Here is a 20,512-nt window from a genome sequence, read left to right as displayed (position 1 = left end):
TTAACATACCTATTATTTATTCTGTTTTGTATATTATTTGTGAGTTGGAATTTTGCAGAGTATTTCAGGGACAAATACAGATTATTCAATTAGTTTAATTCCTTCTTTGCAGAAGGAAGACTCCCAGGTATTGTAAGGAGATTTTGTTTTTAATATATCCAGAACTATTATTTTAAAAAACCTTCAGAAGTATAGCAATTCTTTCAGATTTATGGATTACAGATTTTCTTGGTATACATTTTTTCCTAATTTTCTGTGATACATCAGGTTAGTGACATTGAACTAATTTAATATTTACATTAATCCCAAGTGATTTTAGCACTGACTAGGAGTAATTTTATCTACCCTGTCCCTACCCAGCCTCTGCCCTAACAAATATTTAATTTTATTTAATTAATTTAACTTAATTTTGAAGCTGATAGCTAATTTCTGTTCTGTTTTTACCAAAAGACCTGAGTAGTTCACTATTTTTCATCTCAAAGAACTGGACATACTACTTTGTCCAGTATATTTTCTGATGGAATTTATTTAAAAAATGGAACATTGGTCTGATAAAGTCTCCTTTAATTTTGGAAAACTTAATTGTTTATCTAATACATTACTCAGCAAAAGCAAACTACAGCCACAGTTGTCAAAATATGAAATTAGATGTTCAGACTTTCAATTTGTAAAGCAAAGGGAGGAAAATGATTTTAAAATACTTTAGTCACTTTTATGAAACAACAAGGACAAATTTCTCAGCCATACACCTGAGAAGTTTTTATCAAGTTCATTCAGAGTTAAAGCTTTGAACTACCTTTTCTTGTCCAGATTACGTAGTATGTTAAAGTCAGTGAAAGTTTGTCTAAGCTTATTGACTTCAATATGCCTTTTCTATTTTGGATTATTAAAATATTTTTAAAATACATATACAAAGCATCCACATAGAAATTAATAGTGCATGTGGAATTTATTAAAATAGATTTGAATTGCCTCAACACTATTAGATATTGAACTAGCAGTCTCAGTCTCTAATAATTGCTTTTCCACTTTGGAAATTTGACTTGTCATACATGGACATTAATAATAATTCAAGAGTGGAAAAGGGGATATCCCTGAGAGTTCTGTCTTAACCATTTTTAAAACCATGTATTAGTGGCTTTGGAAAACTCTGAATACTATGTTCTCTGTACTCCTTCCCTCTCTCCATCCACCACTGTGAAAGTTGGTGTTTTCTTGCCCTGAATATGTTGTCAGAATTGTCATATCATGTTTGTTAGTCCTCTTTTATTTTTGAGATTATGCATCTCTGCAGAAATCTCCTTACTAGTTAACTAGTCCTGAAAGTAGAATACATCCAAGAAAAAAAAAAAAAGTCCATTTTGTGTGCCACATTCAACCTGTATGTGACAACCTAAAGCAGCGGTCCCCAACCTTTTTGGCACCAGGGACTGGTTTTGTGGAAGACAGTTTTTCCCTGGACCAGGGGTGGGGGGCGGGGGATGGTCTCAGGATGATTCAAGCACGTTACATTTATTGTACACTTTTTCTATTATTATTACATTGTAATAGATAATTAAATAATTATACAGCTCACCATAATGCAGAATCAGTGGGAGCCCTGAGCTTGATTTCACTTGCCACTCACTGATAGGGTTTTGATATGAGTCTGCAATCAACTGATTTATTATGGTCTCTGTGCAGTCAAACCTCTCTGCTAATGATGATCTGTATTTGCAGCCGCTCCCCAGCACTGGCATCACCACCTCAGCTCCACCTCGGATCATCAGGCATTAGATTCTCATAAGCAGTGTGCAACCTAGATCCCTTGCGCACAGAGTTCACAGTAGGGTTTGCACTCCTATGAGAATCTAACACTGTCACTGATCTGACAGGAGGCGGAGCTCAGGCGGTAATGTGAGCAATAGGGAGCGGCTGTAAATACAGATGAAGCTTGGCTCGCTAGCCTGCCACTCACCACTGCTGTGCAGCCTGGTTCCTAACAGGCCACAGACCAGTACCAGTCCATGGCCTGGGGGTTGGGGACCCCTGACCTAAAGCACATTAGCTGATTATATAGGAGGGATTGATAGGAAACCACGCTTAATTATAGTAACTTATTTAAAAGGGCAGGTTTTTAAAATAACAGCCTTATTGAGGTATTATTCACATACCATACAATTCACCCATTTACAGTAAGTGGACAGTTCCGTGGTGTTTAGTTTACAGTTCAGTTCACAGGTTGTGCAGGCATCATCATAATCAATTTAAAAACATTTTCCTTATCCCAAAAAAGAAACCCTGTATTTTTTCCTCATTTCACCTCTAACCACCCCCCACCCCAAACCTAGGCAATCTCTAATCTAATTTCTGTCCCCCTATTCTGGACATTTAATGTAAATGTGATCAGTTGTGACTGTATTCTTTTACATAGCATAATGTTTTGAAGGCTCATCCATGTTGTAACATGTATTAGTACTTTTTTTTTTTTTATTGGCTGTGCAGCTTGTGGGTGGGATGTTAGTTCTCTAACCAGGGATCGAACCCAGCTCCTGACAGTGGAAGCATGAAGTCCTAACCACTGGATGACCAGGGAATTCCCAGTACTTCTTTTTATTACCAAATAATGTTACATTGTATGGATATACCACATTTTATTTATTTATTCATCATTGAGGGACATTTGGATTGCTTCCACACTGGCTATTATGAATAAGGTGACTATGAACATTCAGGTACAGGGTTTTTGTTTGTGTGTTTGTTTGGCTGTTGGGTCTTTGTTGCTGCTCGCGGGCTTTCTCTAGTTGTGGCGAGCAGGGGCTACTCTTCGTTGTGGTGTGCAGGCTTCTCGTTGCGGTGGCTTCTCTTGTTGTGGAGCACGGGCTCTAGGCACGCGAGCTTCAGTAGTTATGGCTCGCAAGCTCTAGAGCACAGGCTCAGAAGTTGTGGTGCATGGGCTTAGTTGCTCTGCAGCGCGTGGGATCTTCCCGGACCAGGGCTCGAACCCGTGTCCCCTGCATTAGCAGGCAGATTCTTAACCACTGCACCACCAGGGAATTCCCAATATCATACTTATTAGTGAGTGGTTAAAACCTTCTCTTTAAGATTGGGAATGAGATAAGGAGGCCTACTATCGCAGTTTTTATTCAGTAGTACACAGGAGGGCCTAGCCAGTGTAACAAAGCAAGAAAATGACGTAAGAGCTATAAAGATTGGAAAGGAAGAAATAAAACCGTTTTATCCACAGATAATGTGGTTGTGTACCTAGAAAATGTAAAAGAATCTGCAGATAAATTATTAGAATTAATAAGTGAGTTTAGCAAAGTTGCTACATTAAAGGTCAGTTTTTTTATTTAAGCAGTTGTGTTTCTATATATGAGCAATAAGCAGTTATAAAATGAAATTTCAAAAATACCATTTAAAACTACATACCTTGATATAAATATAGCGTAAGATATATTAAACTTCTATATAGAAAACTATTAAATGTTGAGAGAAATTAAAGAAGACCTAAATAAAAAGCGAGATATTCATATTCATGATTTCAGACACTATCTTTTGTAAAGGGGTCAGTTTCCACCAAATTTATCCATAGATTGAATGTAATCTCAATCAAAATCCCACCTGTGTGTGTGTGTGTGTGTGTGTGTGTGTGTGTATAAGTGCATTCAAATTGACAAGCTGATTCTAAAATTTATGTGGAACTGCAATAAGGTAGGATGACTTACTCTTGGATATCAAGACTTATTACAAAACTAGAGTTATTGAAGACTGTGTGCTACTGGCACAACATGGGCAAAAAGACCATGGAACAGAATACAGAGCCCAGTAATAGACTTGCACGTGTACAGACACTTGATCTCTGACAAAGGTGGTTCTGCAGAACAGTGAAGAAAGAAAGGCCTTTGAAATAATGGTGCTGGATCAGTTGGTTATCAGTATGGGGAGAGGGTAAATCTCATAACATAGCCAGACGACTGGCATTTTAGATCTAAATGTGAAAGGCAAAACTATAAAGCTTCTAGAGATAATATAGGGGAATATTTTTAAGACCTTGGGATAAGAATTTTTTTAATGAAATAAATAAAATATAGAAAACAATAACCGTAAAAGAAAAGATTGGTAAATTGAACTACATTAAAATTAAAAACCTTTGTTCATCAAAAGATACAACTACAAGAAAAGGCAAGCCACAAAATGGAAGAAAATATTTACAGCACATATAATTGATAAAAAGCTTGTATCCAGAATATATAAAGAACTCTAAGTCAATAAGAAAAATATATGCAGCCCAATAGAAGACAGGAAAGAAAATTGAACAGATATTTTTAAAAAGAGGATATTCAAATTAGCAAAAATTTTTTTGAAAAGTAGTAACCTCAGTAGTAATCAGAGAAATGCAGATTAATACCACAGTGAGATACCACTCACACCCTCTGAAGTGGCTAATATTCAAAGACTACAGTATTAAAGATTGGTGAAGATATGAAGCAGCCAGAACTTTCTTATTCCATCACTTTGGGAAACTATTTAGATCTATCTACTAAAATTGAACAAAGTACAAAATGTCATAGCTGCACTATTCACATTGACCAAAACCTAGAAGCAGGCCAAATGCCCAACAACAAATAGAACAGTAGAATGGGTGAATATATCATATTTCTACAAAGGTGTAATATACAGCAATGAATGAACTAACTACAGATATACACAACAGTGTGGATGAATGTCACAAACTTAATGTTAACCGAAAGAAGCCAGTAACAAAAGACTGCATATATTGTATGATTGTATTTTATATAAAGTTCAAAAACTCAACTATAATGTTTGATGTCAGGATAATGGTTACTTTGGAGAGAGATGAAAGAGAATTGATTGTAAGGTGACACATGGAGGGTTTCTGGGGTGCTAGCAATGTTCTGTTGTTTGATCTGGGTAGCTTTTTCCCATTATCATTTTGTTGAGGTATCACTGATGTACAATAAACTATACCTGTTTAAAATGTACAATTTGATGGGATATATTTGTGTGTGTATACATAGACATATGCGTCCATGAAACCATCACCACAAGCTAGATAACAAATATTTCTATGTTCTCCCTTCCCCCCACCAAATTTCCCAAGCCCTTTGTAATCCATCCCTCCCTCTACTTCAGGCTCCAGCAACTACTGATCTAATTTCTATCATTATAAATTCATTTGTATTTTCTAGAATTTTATATAAATGGAATCATACAGTATGTATTCTTTTTTTGCCTGGCTCTTTTCAGTCAGTATAATGAGTTTTGATTCACCCTCTTGGTTGCACGTTTCAAAGTTTGCACAATATTGTTCCTTTTTATTGCTAAGTAGTATCTCATTGTATGGCTGTAGCACAATTTGTTTATCCATCTGTCAATGGACATTTGGATTGTTTACTGTTTTTAGTTATTGCAAATGAACATTCATGTGCATATGCACAAAGGTGTGCATACAAGAATGTTTATTGCAGCATTGCTTGTAATAGCAAAAAAAAAAAGGTAGAAACAATATGTCCATCTAAACAGGAGTGGTTAAATAAATCATGGGACAGCCATTCTTCTGGAGCACTATGTAGTTCCTTTTTTTTTTTTTTTTTAATATTATTTATTTATTTTTTGGCTGTGTTGGGTCTTCGTTGCTATGCACGGGCTTTCTCTAGTTGCAGTGAACAGAGGCTACTCTTTGTTGCAGTGTGCGGGCTTCCCATTGCGGTGGCTTCTCTTTGTTGTGAGCACAGGCTCTAGGCACGCAGGCTGCAGTAGTTGTGGCATGCGGGTTCAGTAGTTGCGGTTCGCAGGCTCTAGAGCAGAGGCTCAGTAGTTGTGGCACACGGGCTTAGTTGCTCCATGGCATGTGGGATCTTCCTGGACCAGGGCTCGAACCCGTGTCCCATGCATTGGCAGACAGATTCTTAACCACTGCACCACCAGGGAAGTCCCACACTATGTAGTTCTTAAAAGCAACAAGCTAGATCTGTCTATATCAACATGGAAAGCTCTCTAAGACACATTAAGTAATTGGACAAATTGTGGAATAATATTTATAGTAGGATCTCATTTTTATAAAAAGCTATACAGGGCTTCCCTGGTGGTGCAGCAGTTGAGAGTCTGCCCACCGATGCAGGGGACACGAGTTCTTGCCCCGGTCTCGGAAGATCCCACATGCCACGGAGCGGCTGGGCCCGTGAGCCATGGCCGCTGAGCCTGCGCGTCCAGAGCCTGTGCTCCACAACGGGAGAGGCCACAACAGTGAGAGGCCCGCGTACCGTAAAACAAAAACAAAAACAGAAAAAAAAAAACAAAAAAAAGCTATACATATATGTGTATAAAATGCCTTGAGAAAGTGACTGGAAAGCTGCAGACCAAACTATTAATAATACTGTACTGCACATTAGAAAGTTGCTAAGAGAGTAAATCTTAAAAGTTCTCATCACAAGAAAAAAATTCTGTAACTGGTGATGGATGCTAACTGACTTATTGTAGTGATCATTTTGCAATATATACAAATATAGAATCGTTATGTTGTACACATGAAACTAATAGAATGTTGTATGTCAATTGTACCTCAGCTTAAAAAATAATTACAAAATAAAAAATTTTTTATTTATTTATTTTTTTTTTTTGCGGTACGCGGGCCTCTCACTGTTGTGGCCTCTCCTGTCGCGGAGCACAGGCTCCAAACGCGCAGGCTCAGCAGCCATGGGTCACGGGCCCAGCCGCTCCACGGCATGTGGGATCTTCCTGACGCCCCCATGTCCCCTGCATCGGCAGGCGGACTCCCAACCACTGCACCACCAGGGAAGCCCCCAAAATAATTAATTTTTTAAATGACTTATCCCTTCCCTAATCTCCTTCTGACATTCTTTCCCTTCCTTCTCTTTCACTGCATCAGACCCAGTGGCGGAGGGATTTTTTTTTTTTTTTAACATCTTTATTGGAGTATAATTGCTTTACAATGGTGTGTTAGTTTCTGCTTTATAACAAAGTGAATCAGTTATACATATACATATGTTCCCATATCTCTTCCCACTTGTGTCTCCCTTCCTCCCACCCTCCCTATCCCACCCCTCTAGGTGGTCACAAAGCACTGAGCTGATCTCCCTGTGCTATACGGCTGCTTCCCACTAGCTATCTATTTTATGTTTGGTAGTGTATATATGTCCATGCCACTCTCTCACTTTGTCACAGCTTACCCTTGCCCCTCCCCATATCCTCAAGTCCATTCTCTAGTAGGTCTATGTCTTTGTTCCTGTCTTACCCCTAGGTTCTTCATGACATTTTTTTTTCTTAGATTCCATATATATGTGTTAGCATACGGTATTTGTCTTTCTCTTTCTGACTTAGTTCACTCTGTATGAAAGTCTCTACATCCATCCACCTCACTACAAATAACTCAATTTCGTTTCTTTTTATGGCTGAGTAATATTCCATTGTATATATGTGCCACATCTTCTTTATGCATTCATCCAATGATGGACACTTAGGTTGCTTCCATCTCCTGGCTATTGTAAATAGAGCTGCAGTGAACATTGTGGTACATTAGTCTTTTTGAATTATGGTTTTCTCAGGGTATATGCCCAGTAGTGGGGTTGCTGCGTTGTATGGTAGTTCTATTTGTAGTTTTTTAGGAACCTCCATACTGTTCTCCATAGTGGCTGTACCAATTCACATCCCCACCAGCAGTGCAAGAGTGTTCCCTTTTCTCCACATCCTCTCCAGCATTTATTGTTTCTAGATTTTTTGATGATGGCCATTCTGACTGGTGTGAGATGATACCTCATTGTAGTTTTTTTATTTATTTATTTATTTTGCGGTACGCGGGCCTCTCACTGTCGTGGCCTCTCCCGTTGCAGAGCACAGGCTCCGGACGCACAGGCTTAGCGGCCATGGCTCACGGGCCCAGCCGCTCCGCGGCACGTGGGATCTTCCCAGAATAGGGCACAAACCCGTTTCCCCTGCATCGGCAGGTGGACTCTCAACCACTGCGCCACCAGGGAAGCCCTCTCATTGTAGTTTTGATTTGCATTTCTCTAATGATTAATGATGTTGAGCATTCTTTCATATGTTTGTTGGCAATCTGTATATCTTCTTTGGAGAAATGTCTGTTTAGGTCTTCTGCCCATTTTTGGATTGGGTTGTTTGTTTTTTTGTTATTGAGCTGCATGAGCTGCTTGTAAATTTTGGAGATTAATCCTTTGTCAGTTGCTTCATTTTCAAATATTTTCTCCCATTCTGAGGGTTGTCTTTTGGTCTTGTTTATGGTTTCCTTTGCTGTGCAAAAGCTTTTAAGTTTCATTAGGTCCCATTTGTTTATCTTTGTTTTTATTTCCACTTCTATACTGCAAAGCGACAGTAATCAAGACAGTGGTACTGGCACAAAAACAGAAACATAGATCAGTGGAACAGGACAGAAAGCCCAGAGATAAAACCACACCCCTATGGTCAACTAATCTATGAGAAAGGAGGCAGGAATATACAGTGGAGAAAAGACAGCCTCTTCAGTAAGTGGTGCTGGGAAAACTAGACAGCTACATGTAAAAGTATGAGATTAGAACACTCCCTAGCACCATACACAAAAATAAGCTCAATATGGATTAAAGCCCTAAATGTAAGGCCAGAAACTATCAAACTATTAGAGGAAAACATAGGCAGAACACTGACATAAATCACAGCAAGATCCTTTTTGACCCACCTCTTAGAGAAGTGCCGGAGGTATTCTGACTGATGCAGTCTAGCTTCAGATCCAGTGTGCTTACCACTTATTGGCTCTGGTACATGGACGTCAGATTCCTCCATATGTAAAATGGGAATAATTATAGTACCCTTCTCATGGGATGGTTGTAAGGATTCAGTGAGATTCTGTTAAACGCTAGAACAGTGCCTGGTACATTATTAATAGTGTGTGCTGTTAAGCAAAGCATTTAACTTTCCTGGACTTCAGTTTTCTCATCTGTAAAATGACAAGGCTGAACAAGATGATCTCTAAGGTTTCTGTTAGCTTAAACAATTATAATACTGTGATTTAGTGCTAGTGTAAGTAATTTATCCCTATCAGTCTAGGTATACTTTTCCCTTCTTAACTGTACTTGTTTCCCTGGTACGTGATGATCTGCTTTCTCAGAAATCCTCTGAAAAAAGAAGTGTGGTTAAACTTGGCTTGACTGAAGACGTCTCATTGCAGCATTTGTAGCTGGAGCAGAATGGATAGTGTAGTTTATTGGAGGTGTTATGAAGAGAGGAAAGAAAATGGAATCCAAGTCCATTTACACTTACTGGTAGGAAGCAAATATGAAATGATAGCAGTAATGATAAGAGTTAATATTTACTGAACATTTTCTATGTGGAAGGCAATATAGTGGCATATATTATTTCATTTAATCTTTACCATAATCTCATTAGGTAGATGTTCTTGTATCCCCATTTTGAAGATGAGGAAACAGGGGCACAGAGAAATTAAGGGACTTGCTTAAGGTCACACAGCTAGTACATAATGGAGTTGGAATTTGAACATATAATCTGATTCTAGCACCCATGCTTTTATCCATTGTGCTATATTGAATAGATTCCAGGTGGAGAATCAATTGAGATTTAGTAACTAGAACACTTCAAATGAATATATATAATTTTTTACCAACTTTTTATTTTTAAAAATGATAAAGTTATAAAAAAGTTGAAAGATTTATATAACATATATGGAGATTCAACAATTTTGCTTCATTTAATCTCTCTCGTGCTCGCTCTCTCTCTCTCTCTCTCTCTCTCTCTCTCTATATATATATATATATATATATATATATATATGTGTGTGTATATAGACACACACACACACACGATCTCTGTTTTTTAAAAGGTAAATGACAGGGACTTCCCTGGTGGCGCAGTGGTTAAGAATCCACCTGCCAATGCAGGGGACACGGATTTGATCCCTGGTCTGGGAAGATCTCACATGCCGCGGGGCAGCTAAGCCCATGTGCCACAACTACTGAGCCTGCATGCCACAACTACTGAAGCCTGCACGCCTAGAGCCCATGCTCCGCAACAAGAGAAGCCACTGCAGTGAGAAGCCCACGCACCACAACAAAGAGTAGCCCCCGCTCGCCGCAATTAGAGAAAGCCCGCGCACAGCAACAAGGACCCAACGCAGCCAAAAATAAATAAATACATATATTTTTTTAAAAAAAGAGTAAATGACAGGCATCATGACACTCCTAAGAACCATCTTCTAAATAGCAATAATACCATTATCACATTTAAGAAGTATAACATTGAGTACAGACTGTTTTAATTACTTTTAGTCTATTTTGAGTAAGTCCAATGTCCTGTTAGAAATTGAAATCACATTGTTAAAAAAAAATTTATCAAAATCTGACTTTTTTTTTTCTTCTCAGAAATCATATTCCATGCCCATTGGCATTGAATTTCAGCGGAGATATGCAACAATTGTTCTAGAGCTTGAACAACTGAACAAGGACCTAAACAAAGTTTTGCATAAAGTTCAACAGTACTGCTATGAGGTAGGTAATTTGTATGAATTTCCCTTGAGGAGATTGTGACCTCCAGTCTTTTTTTTTTTTTTTCCACTCTTATCTGAAGCTTAATACTGTTACATCACATTTTAGAAAATCCAAATTAAGCCAAGATCCTGTAGCAGAACCATATTTTATATATATTTCTATTCCTTACAGCATCAGTATTGAAGAGTGCTTTATACACAGTGAGCTATCAATTCTGTTGGTTTTCTGTTTGTTTGAATTACAAATGATTATATTATAGCTCTCCTGAAATTTAGAAACATCCAGAAAAATAATTTCTTTTAATTCCACTACCCCAAAGACTATATTTTGGTTTACTTCCTCCTAATTTTTTTTTTTTACCATACATGCTTTTTCTCACAAAGTTATGATCATGCTGTGTATATAATTTTGTTTGTTCCTTTTTAAACTTTATATTTGGGAATTCCCTGGTTCAAACTCCGTGTTTTCACTGCCGAGGGCCCAGGTTCAATCCCTGGTCAGGGAACTAAGATCCCGCAAGCCATGCGGCGTGGCCAAAACAATTTAAAAAATAAATAAAAATTAAAAAAATAAACTTTACATTGAACTATAGATTCTTGAAGTTCAGTCACATAGATTATAGGGTTATTTGTGAATTATCATTATTGTTATCATTATCATGCACATATAATTACATATATGAAGGTGGTTCAACAGGTTCACCTAAAATTTGAGTTTCTTACTGAAAGGTAAGAATTAGATGATTGTGATGAGTTTAGTGTGCTCCTGCCTTTGCTTTCTTAGAGGCTGTATATTTCCAATAAAGCCACTCTTATTTTTTTTTCAAGTATAGTTGATTTACAGTGTTTCAGGTGTACAGCACAGTAATTCAGATACATATATATATGTATCTGAATTTTATATATTTATTATATATATAATTATATATATTCTTTTTCAGATTCTTTTCCATTATAGGTTATTACAAGATATTGACTGTAGTTCCCTGTGCTATACAGTAGGTCCTTACTGTTTATCTGTTTTATATATGGTAGTGTATATCTATTAATCCCAAATTCCTAATTTATCCTTCCCCCACCCCTTGGGAAACCCTTTGGTAACCCTTTATATGTCCCCTTTTCTGTGTCTGTGAGTCTATTTCTGTTTTGTAAATAAGTTTATTTATATCATTTTTTAATCTTTTTTTGGTATCATTTTTTTAGATTCCATGTTTAAGTGATATCATATGATCTTTGTCTTTATCTGTCTGACTTACTTCACTTATGATTATCTCTAGGTCCATCCATGTTGCTGCAAATGGCATTATTGCATTCTTTTTTATGGCTGAGTTATATTCCATTGTATGTATGTACCACATCTTCTTGTTTTGTTCTGTTTTGTTTTTTTCTTATATTATACCACATCTTCTTTATCCATTCATCTGCTGATGGACATTTAGGTTGTTTCCATGTCTTGGCTGTTGTAAATAGTGCTGCTGTGAACATTGGGGTGCATGTATCTTTTTGAATTAGAGTTTTCATCTTTTCTGGTTATAAGCCCAGGAGTGGGATTGCTGGATCAAAATGGTAACTCTATTTTTAGTTTTTTAAGGAACCTCCATACCATTCTCCATACTAGCTGTACCAATTTATATTCTCACCAACAGTGTCTGAGGGTACCCCTTTCTCCACACCCGCTCCAGCACTTATTATTTATAGAATTTTTGATGATGGCCATTCTGACCAGTGTGAGGTGATACCTCATTGTAGTTTTGATTTGCATTTCTCTAATAATTAGAAATATGGAGCATCTTTTCATGTTCCTGTTGGCCATCTGAATGTCGTCTTTGGAGAAATGTCTCTTTAGATCTTCTGCCCATGTTTTTATTGGGTTGTTTGCTTTTCGATATTGAGCTGTATAAGCTGTTTGTATATTTCGGAAATTAATCCCTTGTTGGTTGCATTGTTTGCAAATATTTTCTCCCATTCAGTAGGTTCTTTTTGTTTTATTTAGTTTCTTTTGCTGTGCAAAAGCTCTTAAGTTTAATTAGGTCCCATTTGTTTATTTTGCTTTTGTTTCCATTACTGTAGGAGGATCCAAAAAAATATTGCTGCAATTTATGTCAAAGAGTGTTCTGCCTATGTTTTCCTCTAGGAGTTTTACAGTATCTGGTCTTACATTTAGGTCTTTAATTCATTTTGAGTTTATTTTTGTATATGGTGTTAGAGAATGTTCTAATTTCGTTATTTTACATGTAGCTGTCTGTCCATTTTTCCCAGCACCATTTATTGAAGAGACTGCCTTTTCTCAATTGTATATTCTTGCCTCTTTGTTGTAAATTAATTGACCATAAGTGCATGGGTTTATTTAAAGCCATCTCTATTTGTGATATCAGATTCTTAAATAGTTTTTTATGACACTAGCCTCATAGATAAGTCCCAAAGATCTGCCATTGGTGATGTTATCAATCCACTTGAATAGAACTGAGGGAAATGAACTGTGATTACCTGTATCTAAACTCTGAGTATATTTTGCTCATTCCTTTAGCCATCCATTATCATTTATTTTTATTTTCCGGGTAATTGTCATTTACCTACATAGCAATATGTGTGTCCTAACAAATAGAGTTCTCCCCATGGACTAGCAACCATCCACAAGAGGTGCAAACCAAGCAGTCCAAGATAACATATAACAAAACATGCAGAAGTGGATTGCTCACCAGTCTTTTTGTATCTCATTATGTACGCAAGGCCATATGTGATAGGCTCATTTCCTAATGGAGTAAAATGATTTAATTTTCACAAAGTTCTTACGGAAGTACAATATTGATTTTAAAATAAGAACAAGCAAGTCTACTTCTAAATATATACCAAATATATGTGAACATGTATTTACCAAAAGATATACACTAGAATATACATAGCGTCACTGTTCATTATAGCCAGAAATTAGTAATTACCCAAATACCCATCAATACTAGAATGAATCAGTAAACTGACATATAATATACAATGGAATTCTCAGCAATAAGAATGAATGAACTCTGGGACTTCCCTGGCGGTTCAGTGGTTAAGACTTTGCCTTCCAGTGCAGGGGGTGCAGGTTCGACCCCTGGTCAGGGAGCTAAGATCCCACGTGCCTTGCAGCCAAAAAACCAAAACATAAAACAAAAGCAATACTGTAACAGACTCAATAAAGACTTCTTTAAAAAAATAGTCCACATCAAAAAAAAATCTGAGAAAAAAAAATGAATGAATGAACTCAACTACTCACAACACTATGGATGAACTCACACATATGTGAACATATTTGTTCATATGCAAATATTGAACGGATAAAGTCAGACACAAAAGAATATATAATGCATGATTCCATTTATGTAAAAGTCAAAAGCCAGCAAAAGCCAACATACAATACTAGAAGTCAGGATGGTGGTTACCCTTGGAGTATTGTACTGGAAGATGACAGGTGGTCTCTGAGGGGCTGGTGATGTTCCATTTTAATCTCGATGCTGATTTCTCATGTTTGATCTGTGAAAATTCATTAACCCATACATTTTAGGATTTGTATCCTTTTATATGTTTATGTATACTTCAATTTAAAAAAACTTTTAAGTGTTAGAAGACAAGGTTCTTCACTGCAGTGTTACTGATAATCGCAAAATATTAGAAAAAACCTAAATGCCCATACATAGGGAGTTGGCTAAACTTATGGCACGTCCCATGGTGGAGCAGTGTGCTGCTCTAAGAATGATCAAGGAAGCTCTCTGGGATGATTAGGAGGCACATGGCTACCTTAACCGAGGCGACCAGAGATAACAGCAGCAGTAGTGGCACAGATAAACATCATGTGCCTCCTGATCGCCATGCACTGACAAGAACTCAACATCACTTTCGTGGTGTTCCTGCCAAAGGTGCATAACCTTAGTCTAATCAAAAGGAAACAGACAGACCCACACTGAGGGATATTATGCAAAATAATTGGCTGGTGCTGTTCAAAAATATCAAGGTCATGAAAGACCGAGGAACTGTTCCAGAGTAAAGAAGTCTAGAGAAACAGGACAAGCAAACGTTTTCAGGGGGAAAACTAGCTATGTGTTGGGACAGTTGATGAAATCTGAATACAGACTGTTAGAAAATGGCATTATAAATAGTGCTAAATTCCTGATTGTGATCACTGCACTGTGATTATGTAAGAGAATATCCTTGGACTTAGGAAATACAAACTGGAGTATTTAGGGGTAAAGAGGCACAGTGTTTGCAACTTATTCTCAAATAGTTAAGAGAAAAAAAATTATATACAGACAGAGAAAGATCAAATGTTAAGTCAAACAGTAAACCATAAGCAGTTAGTGAATCTGGGTAAAAGGTTATCAAGAGTTTTTTGTTCTGTTCTTTTTTAGAAGTTTTAAAGTATCTCAAAATTAAAAGTTACCAAAAATATAAAACAAATCAGAAAAAAAATACAGTTAGAGGAGAAAAAACCTCTAAGGTAAGAGTGAGCATCATTTTTGTTATAAATGCTAGATTTATAAAAATCTTAACCTGAAAACAGGGCACAAACACACAGAAGTTATCATGGCCTTATGAATGTACATTTTATGTTTTAATCATCTGTATTCAGCTTGCTCCAGACCAAGGGCTCCAGCCTGCAGATCAGCCGACAGATATGAGACGAAGGTGTGAGGAAGAAGCACAGGAAATTGTTCGGCATGCAAATTCCTCTACAGGACAGCCCTGTGTTGAAAATGAAAATCTGACAGACTTAATCTCCAGGCTTACAGCTATTTTATTACAAATTAAGGTAAATTTCGGAGAACTTTTCGGAGAAAATATTAAGAATATTTTCTTAATTTTGACACCTAAACAAAGTATGCTAATTTGTTGCTAAAAAATTAAACTGTATATTAGAGCAGGGTGTTTGTCTGTATCTGAACTATAATTCAATTAAATTTTGAAATATTTTTTCCTTTAGTGTCTGGCAGAAGGAGGAGACCTGAATTCCTTTGAATTTAAATCACTTACAGATTCATTAAATGATATCAAGAGTACAATAGATGCTTCTAATATCAGGTAATTCATTAGATGTATTCTAATTATTTTTATATTAAATTCATAGTGATTTCCAGTATAAGCTTTAAGACTTTTACATATTTATGAAGTATTCATATGATTTTTATCCTTGAAATAAATTGTAAACAAGCTTTTCGGTTATATCCAGTCTATTGACAGAGTAGAATTTTCAGATGGATTTTTTTATACAAAGGAATCAGAAGACATATAATATTTAGGTTTGGGTTTAGCATGGATTTCAACTTAGAAGTCTTCCCCAAAGAGAGATTCGTCCTCCCTTTCCAGTACTCCTGTGGCTTCTTTGCTTCTTTCAAATATACTTTTTCAATTACTACTGAAGTAGAATTATGGCTAATGTAAAGGGAAGATTTCTTACTTACCTGGGGTCATTATCTTAGCTATTTCCTAACAGCAATTCAGCTCTACCTTTTTTAAAAATTGTTTTTCTTCATTTTGTGAGATAATGTAGTTAACCATGTTTCTTCTTTCTTTAGTTGCTTTCAGAATAATGTAGAAATTCATGTTGCACATATTCAGAGTGGCCTGAGCCAGATGGGAAACTTACATGCCTTTGCAGCAAATAACACCAACAGAGACTGAATAGAAGATTTAATTATTCCAACTGCATAGGACATTGTTTTTGAGAAGTTCTCTTCCTTTATATAGGCTTCCAACACCAAATAACCTAACTGCTGGAAAACAAGGGAAATTTAAATCTCCAAATAAGGCATTTTAATATACTGTACTGCTTCTTAAACCAGCATTGCTGACCAGCATTATATTTATTTTTCTTTTATTATTCAGCTGCAGTAGCACTGCTTATGTTATATATGTTTATTAGCAAGTACTTTTAAACTGAAAATGTCTGAACATAATATAATTTCATGGAAGAATATGTTGACCATCTTTTTAACGTGCATGAATTCAACCCAACCCATGCAGACACCTACTGCAATGGAGAACGTGAAGAAACATGGTCTTTTTGTGCATTATGCATGGCAATGTGGAAATTCCATCTAGAAAATTACAACTCCAGTTCATTTAGTTGATCACCACCTCAGTCTTCAAAAGATAACATCATGAGATATGGGAAGTCCTCATTTTTAGGAAGCCACTGGAATATAGGTGGGAAATATGGACTTTACAAGTATATATGATATATACTTGCAATGTGACATGGTTCTATAGATCATTTTATAATAATAAATATTTTAATTTATCATAATTTATAAAAGAAACCTTTGTTGTTTGTCTGTTGAAAGAAAATGAAGGAGCAGGAAAGAAACATTACTGCAAGATGCTTAATTTCAGCAAATGGATTTGGCATGTCTCTTCCCGTCAATTCAGGGGAAGATGTGCTGTTGTTATGGGATTTATTTTTTAAAAGGAAAAGACTGATAACACACTATTTTCATATTTTTTGTTTATTTGCACAACTCTTGAACCAGATTACTGGTTAAAATCCAACAGTTACACAATTTTTAAAGTAAAAAGATTTTATAAGGAAAACAAATATAATAGCCAGTGCTAGGAAGAGGAGAAAAAGGTTTGTATTTGGTTGTGGGCTTTTTTGGTTTTTGGTTTTTTAAGGAAAACCCTGCCTAAGATGTTAATCTTGTAAAAAGTGTGTATTTGGAATTTTCTCTGTTTTAATATAGAATATTATAAAGTCAAAATAAAATGAATTGTTTTCAGATTTGGAGTTTAAGATATAGCTGTAGAAGTGGCTTTGATTCTTTTAGATGTCTCATAAAATGAGACTTTTTATATGTTAATGTATAATAAAACTGAAACAAGATTATTTTCCATTTGAAATTTTTGTATAGTTTAAAAATGCTTCCATATTCTTTGTTGGTATTGTGCCACTGCAGAACTTTAGTGCAGAGTTTATATTTAGCTAAACTGTTATGTTAATTAAGAAATGCATAAATCTTTTATTCTTAATATTTGTAATTCTAAATAAATTGATCTATGAAAATTAATATGATCTACATTTTCATTTAATTAATACAAGTTGATAAGTATTCCATTTAAAAAGTTTTTAAAAATTATCATTTCCACTAAATTATATTTTTAGGAAAAACGGTACAGATTAATTACCAAGTCATTTTGAATTAAAATATCATTAGGGTTTTCTTTCCCATCACTGTGGAAAACACTAAGCAAGTAAGTTACTTGGCTTACTATATAGACCTAGAGAAGGGTTTATTTTTATTTTTATTTTTATTTTTTTGCGGTACACGGGCCTCTCACCTTTGTGGCCTCTCCCGTTGCGGAGCACAGGCTCCGGACGCACAGGCTCAGCGGCCATGGCTTACAGGCCCAGCCGCCCTGCGGCACGTGGGATCTTCCCGGACCGGGGCACGAACCCGTGTCCCCTGCATCGGCAGGCAGACTCTCAGCCACTGCGCCACCAGGGAAGCCCAAGGGTTTCTTTTTAATATATTCTGCCTAGACTTAGGTAAACATTTTTTACATTTTTTCTTTTACATTTCTTAAGGCTAACTTGTCACACTTAAATTATACCTCGTCATTGTAAAGCAATTATACTCCAATAAAGATGTTAAAAAAATAATAAAATAAAATAAATTATACATGGTTTTGCACATATTTAATTAAGCATTGTCCGTGTCTTTCAGTGCCATCATGTGTTGATGGCAAGAACTGTGCCTAAGAATATATTTGAATTTTATTTTTGTGTAAGGAAGAAGAAATCTATATAATTCAAAGTAGTCATTTGGGGTCAGCTGTACATTCATTTAAATGATGCTGCCACTGCCTAACACATTTTTGGAGCTCCAAAGAAAACTATCAAAGCCAGATTGAGTGAGCAAGCAAGCATATCAGGTGTTAACGCAGATTTGGTTCTGAATTACTGTTAGTTCCAAAAATCAGATTCACTTGCTACCGTTGAGAATCTACAAAACAACTTGCCAATTAAAAATTTTTTTCCCTTGAATTCATGCACTTCTCTCCATCTACACTATCACCAGTACTCTTAGCCCAGCTGCCATCATCACTAGCCTGGAACACAGCAGTCATTTCCTGACTTATCTCCCAGTATCCACTCAGCTCTCCTCAGATGCAGCCAGAGCGATACTCTTAGAACGCAGGACTGGTCACGTTATCCCCATCTGAAGTCTTACAGCTCTCGGGACAATTTCAGAACTCTCTTACAAGACCTACACAGCCAGGCATGATCTAGCCTCCCCTACAATTTCTCCATCCTGCTCCTTACTCCACAGGGCCTTTGCACACTCAGTGACCTCTGTGTTCCCTCTTCTTTTACCTTGGTAACTCCTGATCATCCTACAGATCTTACCTTCAGCATCACTTTCTTAGGGAAGCTTCATTTGACCACAACACATCATCTACAGGTCTTCGTGTACCCCTCCTTCCAGCACTTTGTCACATTTGCAATTTTATATTTCTTCTTTTGTCTCCATCCTAGCCTCTTTGGTCCATGAGGGGAGGGACCGTTGCTGGTTTTGCTTACCATTTTATTTCCAGGCCCCGATAAAGTACCTTTTGTAGGCACCAAATATTTGTGGAACAAATGAACAAATAAGAGTCTCAAAAGAGCTCTAAGCAACGTTAGTGTCACTGGAGTAAAAGTATCGTCCTCCATGATGATTGCTTTGAAAGATGAGACAGTACGCACTTGGGTGTACAAATTCTGCTTAAGGAGTTGCCTTTAAACCTGTCACGTTATCATTAGTCCTAACTAAAAAGGCCAGGCCAATACAGCAGGCATTAGATGGTGGTGAATAAAATGGTGGACTGAGTTAGTCCTAGATTTGTGTCCAGGCCGTCATTTATTAGCTGTGTGATTTGTCAACCACTACTTAAAATTCGTAGTCTTTGAAACAATAATAGTCCCTACCTTATATGGCAGTTGTGAGGAATAAACATATAGTGCCTATAATAGATACATTTAGCAGTTAGGGTCTCCTAAGAGCCTGAGAGGGGTACAAATCACTGTTCTTAGAGGATCCCACATTAAAAATTGTGGCAATATTTAAATATTTGTAGATTTTCTAAACTCTTCACTGGGGAAAGCAGAACATAACACAATGTAAATGCAATGATAAAGTTAATAAGCTAATTACCAAGTTTCCTTTAAATGTGATCCTTAGTGGACTGCAAGTTTTGTTTTTTTTTTAAGTCATTTGCTTATCTTTATTTGAGAACATCCAGGAAAAGTAAGAACGGAAAGAAAATAAAGACCGAATGTTTTAAGTTTTTCATGTAAAATGTGTTGAAATTGTCTTTCTAGCTTTTTAAAATTTATATTTAGTATTTATAATTAAAGTGATTCAAAATTCAGGAATGTTTATGCCAGTGATTTAAGTAATCATTTATGATGAAATAAAAATATCCTGACACACGAATGTTTAAGTGAAATAAAGTAGTGTAAATGTTTTTTTATATGGTTTCTTTCCCTAACAACAAAAAAAACAACAACAAAAATCTTCACATTGCCTATAGATAAGAAAGAAGTGGTTTGTACTTCACTAACTTTAGTAGGAGTGTTTCTATTACTTTTTAAAATAAAGCAATTAGTTGCTGATGTAACTGAAAAGTTAATCTGGTGCTGGGACAGTTTGACAGACAGACAAATGAGACTTGCCCCCCACCTGACACCATATTCAGAAGTCAAGTCCAGGTGGACTGAAAGCCTAAACGGGAAAGGCCACTGTAGGACGACAACCCAGGAAAATACCTTTATAATCCAGGAGCAGGAAAGATGTCTTCAACTGGATGCACAACGTGCTAACAATAAAGGAAAAGTCTGATACACAGTTGACCCTTGAACATGGTGTGGGGAGGGCGTTTAGGGGCCAACCCTCCCTGCCATGGGAAATCCCTGTGTAACTTCACAGTCATCCCTCCTATATGTAGTTCCTCCTTGTCTGTGGTTCCACATCTTCAGATTCAGCCATCCAG

At 36.5% G+C, this 20,512-nt stretch overlaps 1 protein-coding gene across 2 annotated transcripts in view; it reads left to right on the top strand.

Annotated features, from left to right (window-relative positions):
* LIN9 (lin-9 DREAM MuvB core complex component) overlaps window positions 1–17,423 on the top strand; it is a 109,365-nt gene extending 91,942 nt beyond the window's left edge. For both annotated transcript variants that reach the window (XM_060142063.1, XM_060142062.1), the window contains 4 exons: window positions 10,389–10,514; window positions 15,117–15,296; window positions 15,468–15,565; window positions 16,060–17,423. In XM_060142063.1, the coding sequence (XP_059998046.1) occupies window positions 10,389–10,514; window positions 15,117–15,296; window positions 15,468–15,565; window positions 16,060–16,165 (510 nt within the window). In that variant the 3' untranslated portion in view covers window positions 16,166–17,423. The remainder of the gene's footprint in view (window positions 1–10,388; window positions 10,515–15,116; window positions 15,297–15,467; window positions 15,566–16,059) is intronic.
* The last annotated feature ends 3,089 nt before the right edge of the window (window positions 17,424–20,512 follow it).

This window comes from Lagenorhynchus albirostris, chromosome 2 (genome assembly GCF_949774975.1).
Source record: "Lagenorhynchus albirostris chromosome 2, mLagAlb1.1, whole genome shotgun sequence".
NCBI classification, from domain to species: Eukaryota; Metazoa; Chordata; class Mammalia; order Artiodactyla; family Delphinidae; genus Lagenorhynchus; species Lagenorhynchus albirostris.
The sequence above is the reverse complement of the archived record's forward strand: the minus strand, read 5'-3'. Positions and strand labels throughout refer to the sequence as shown.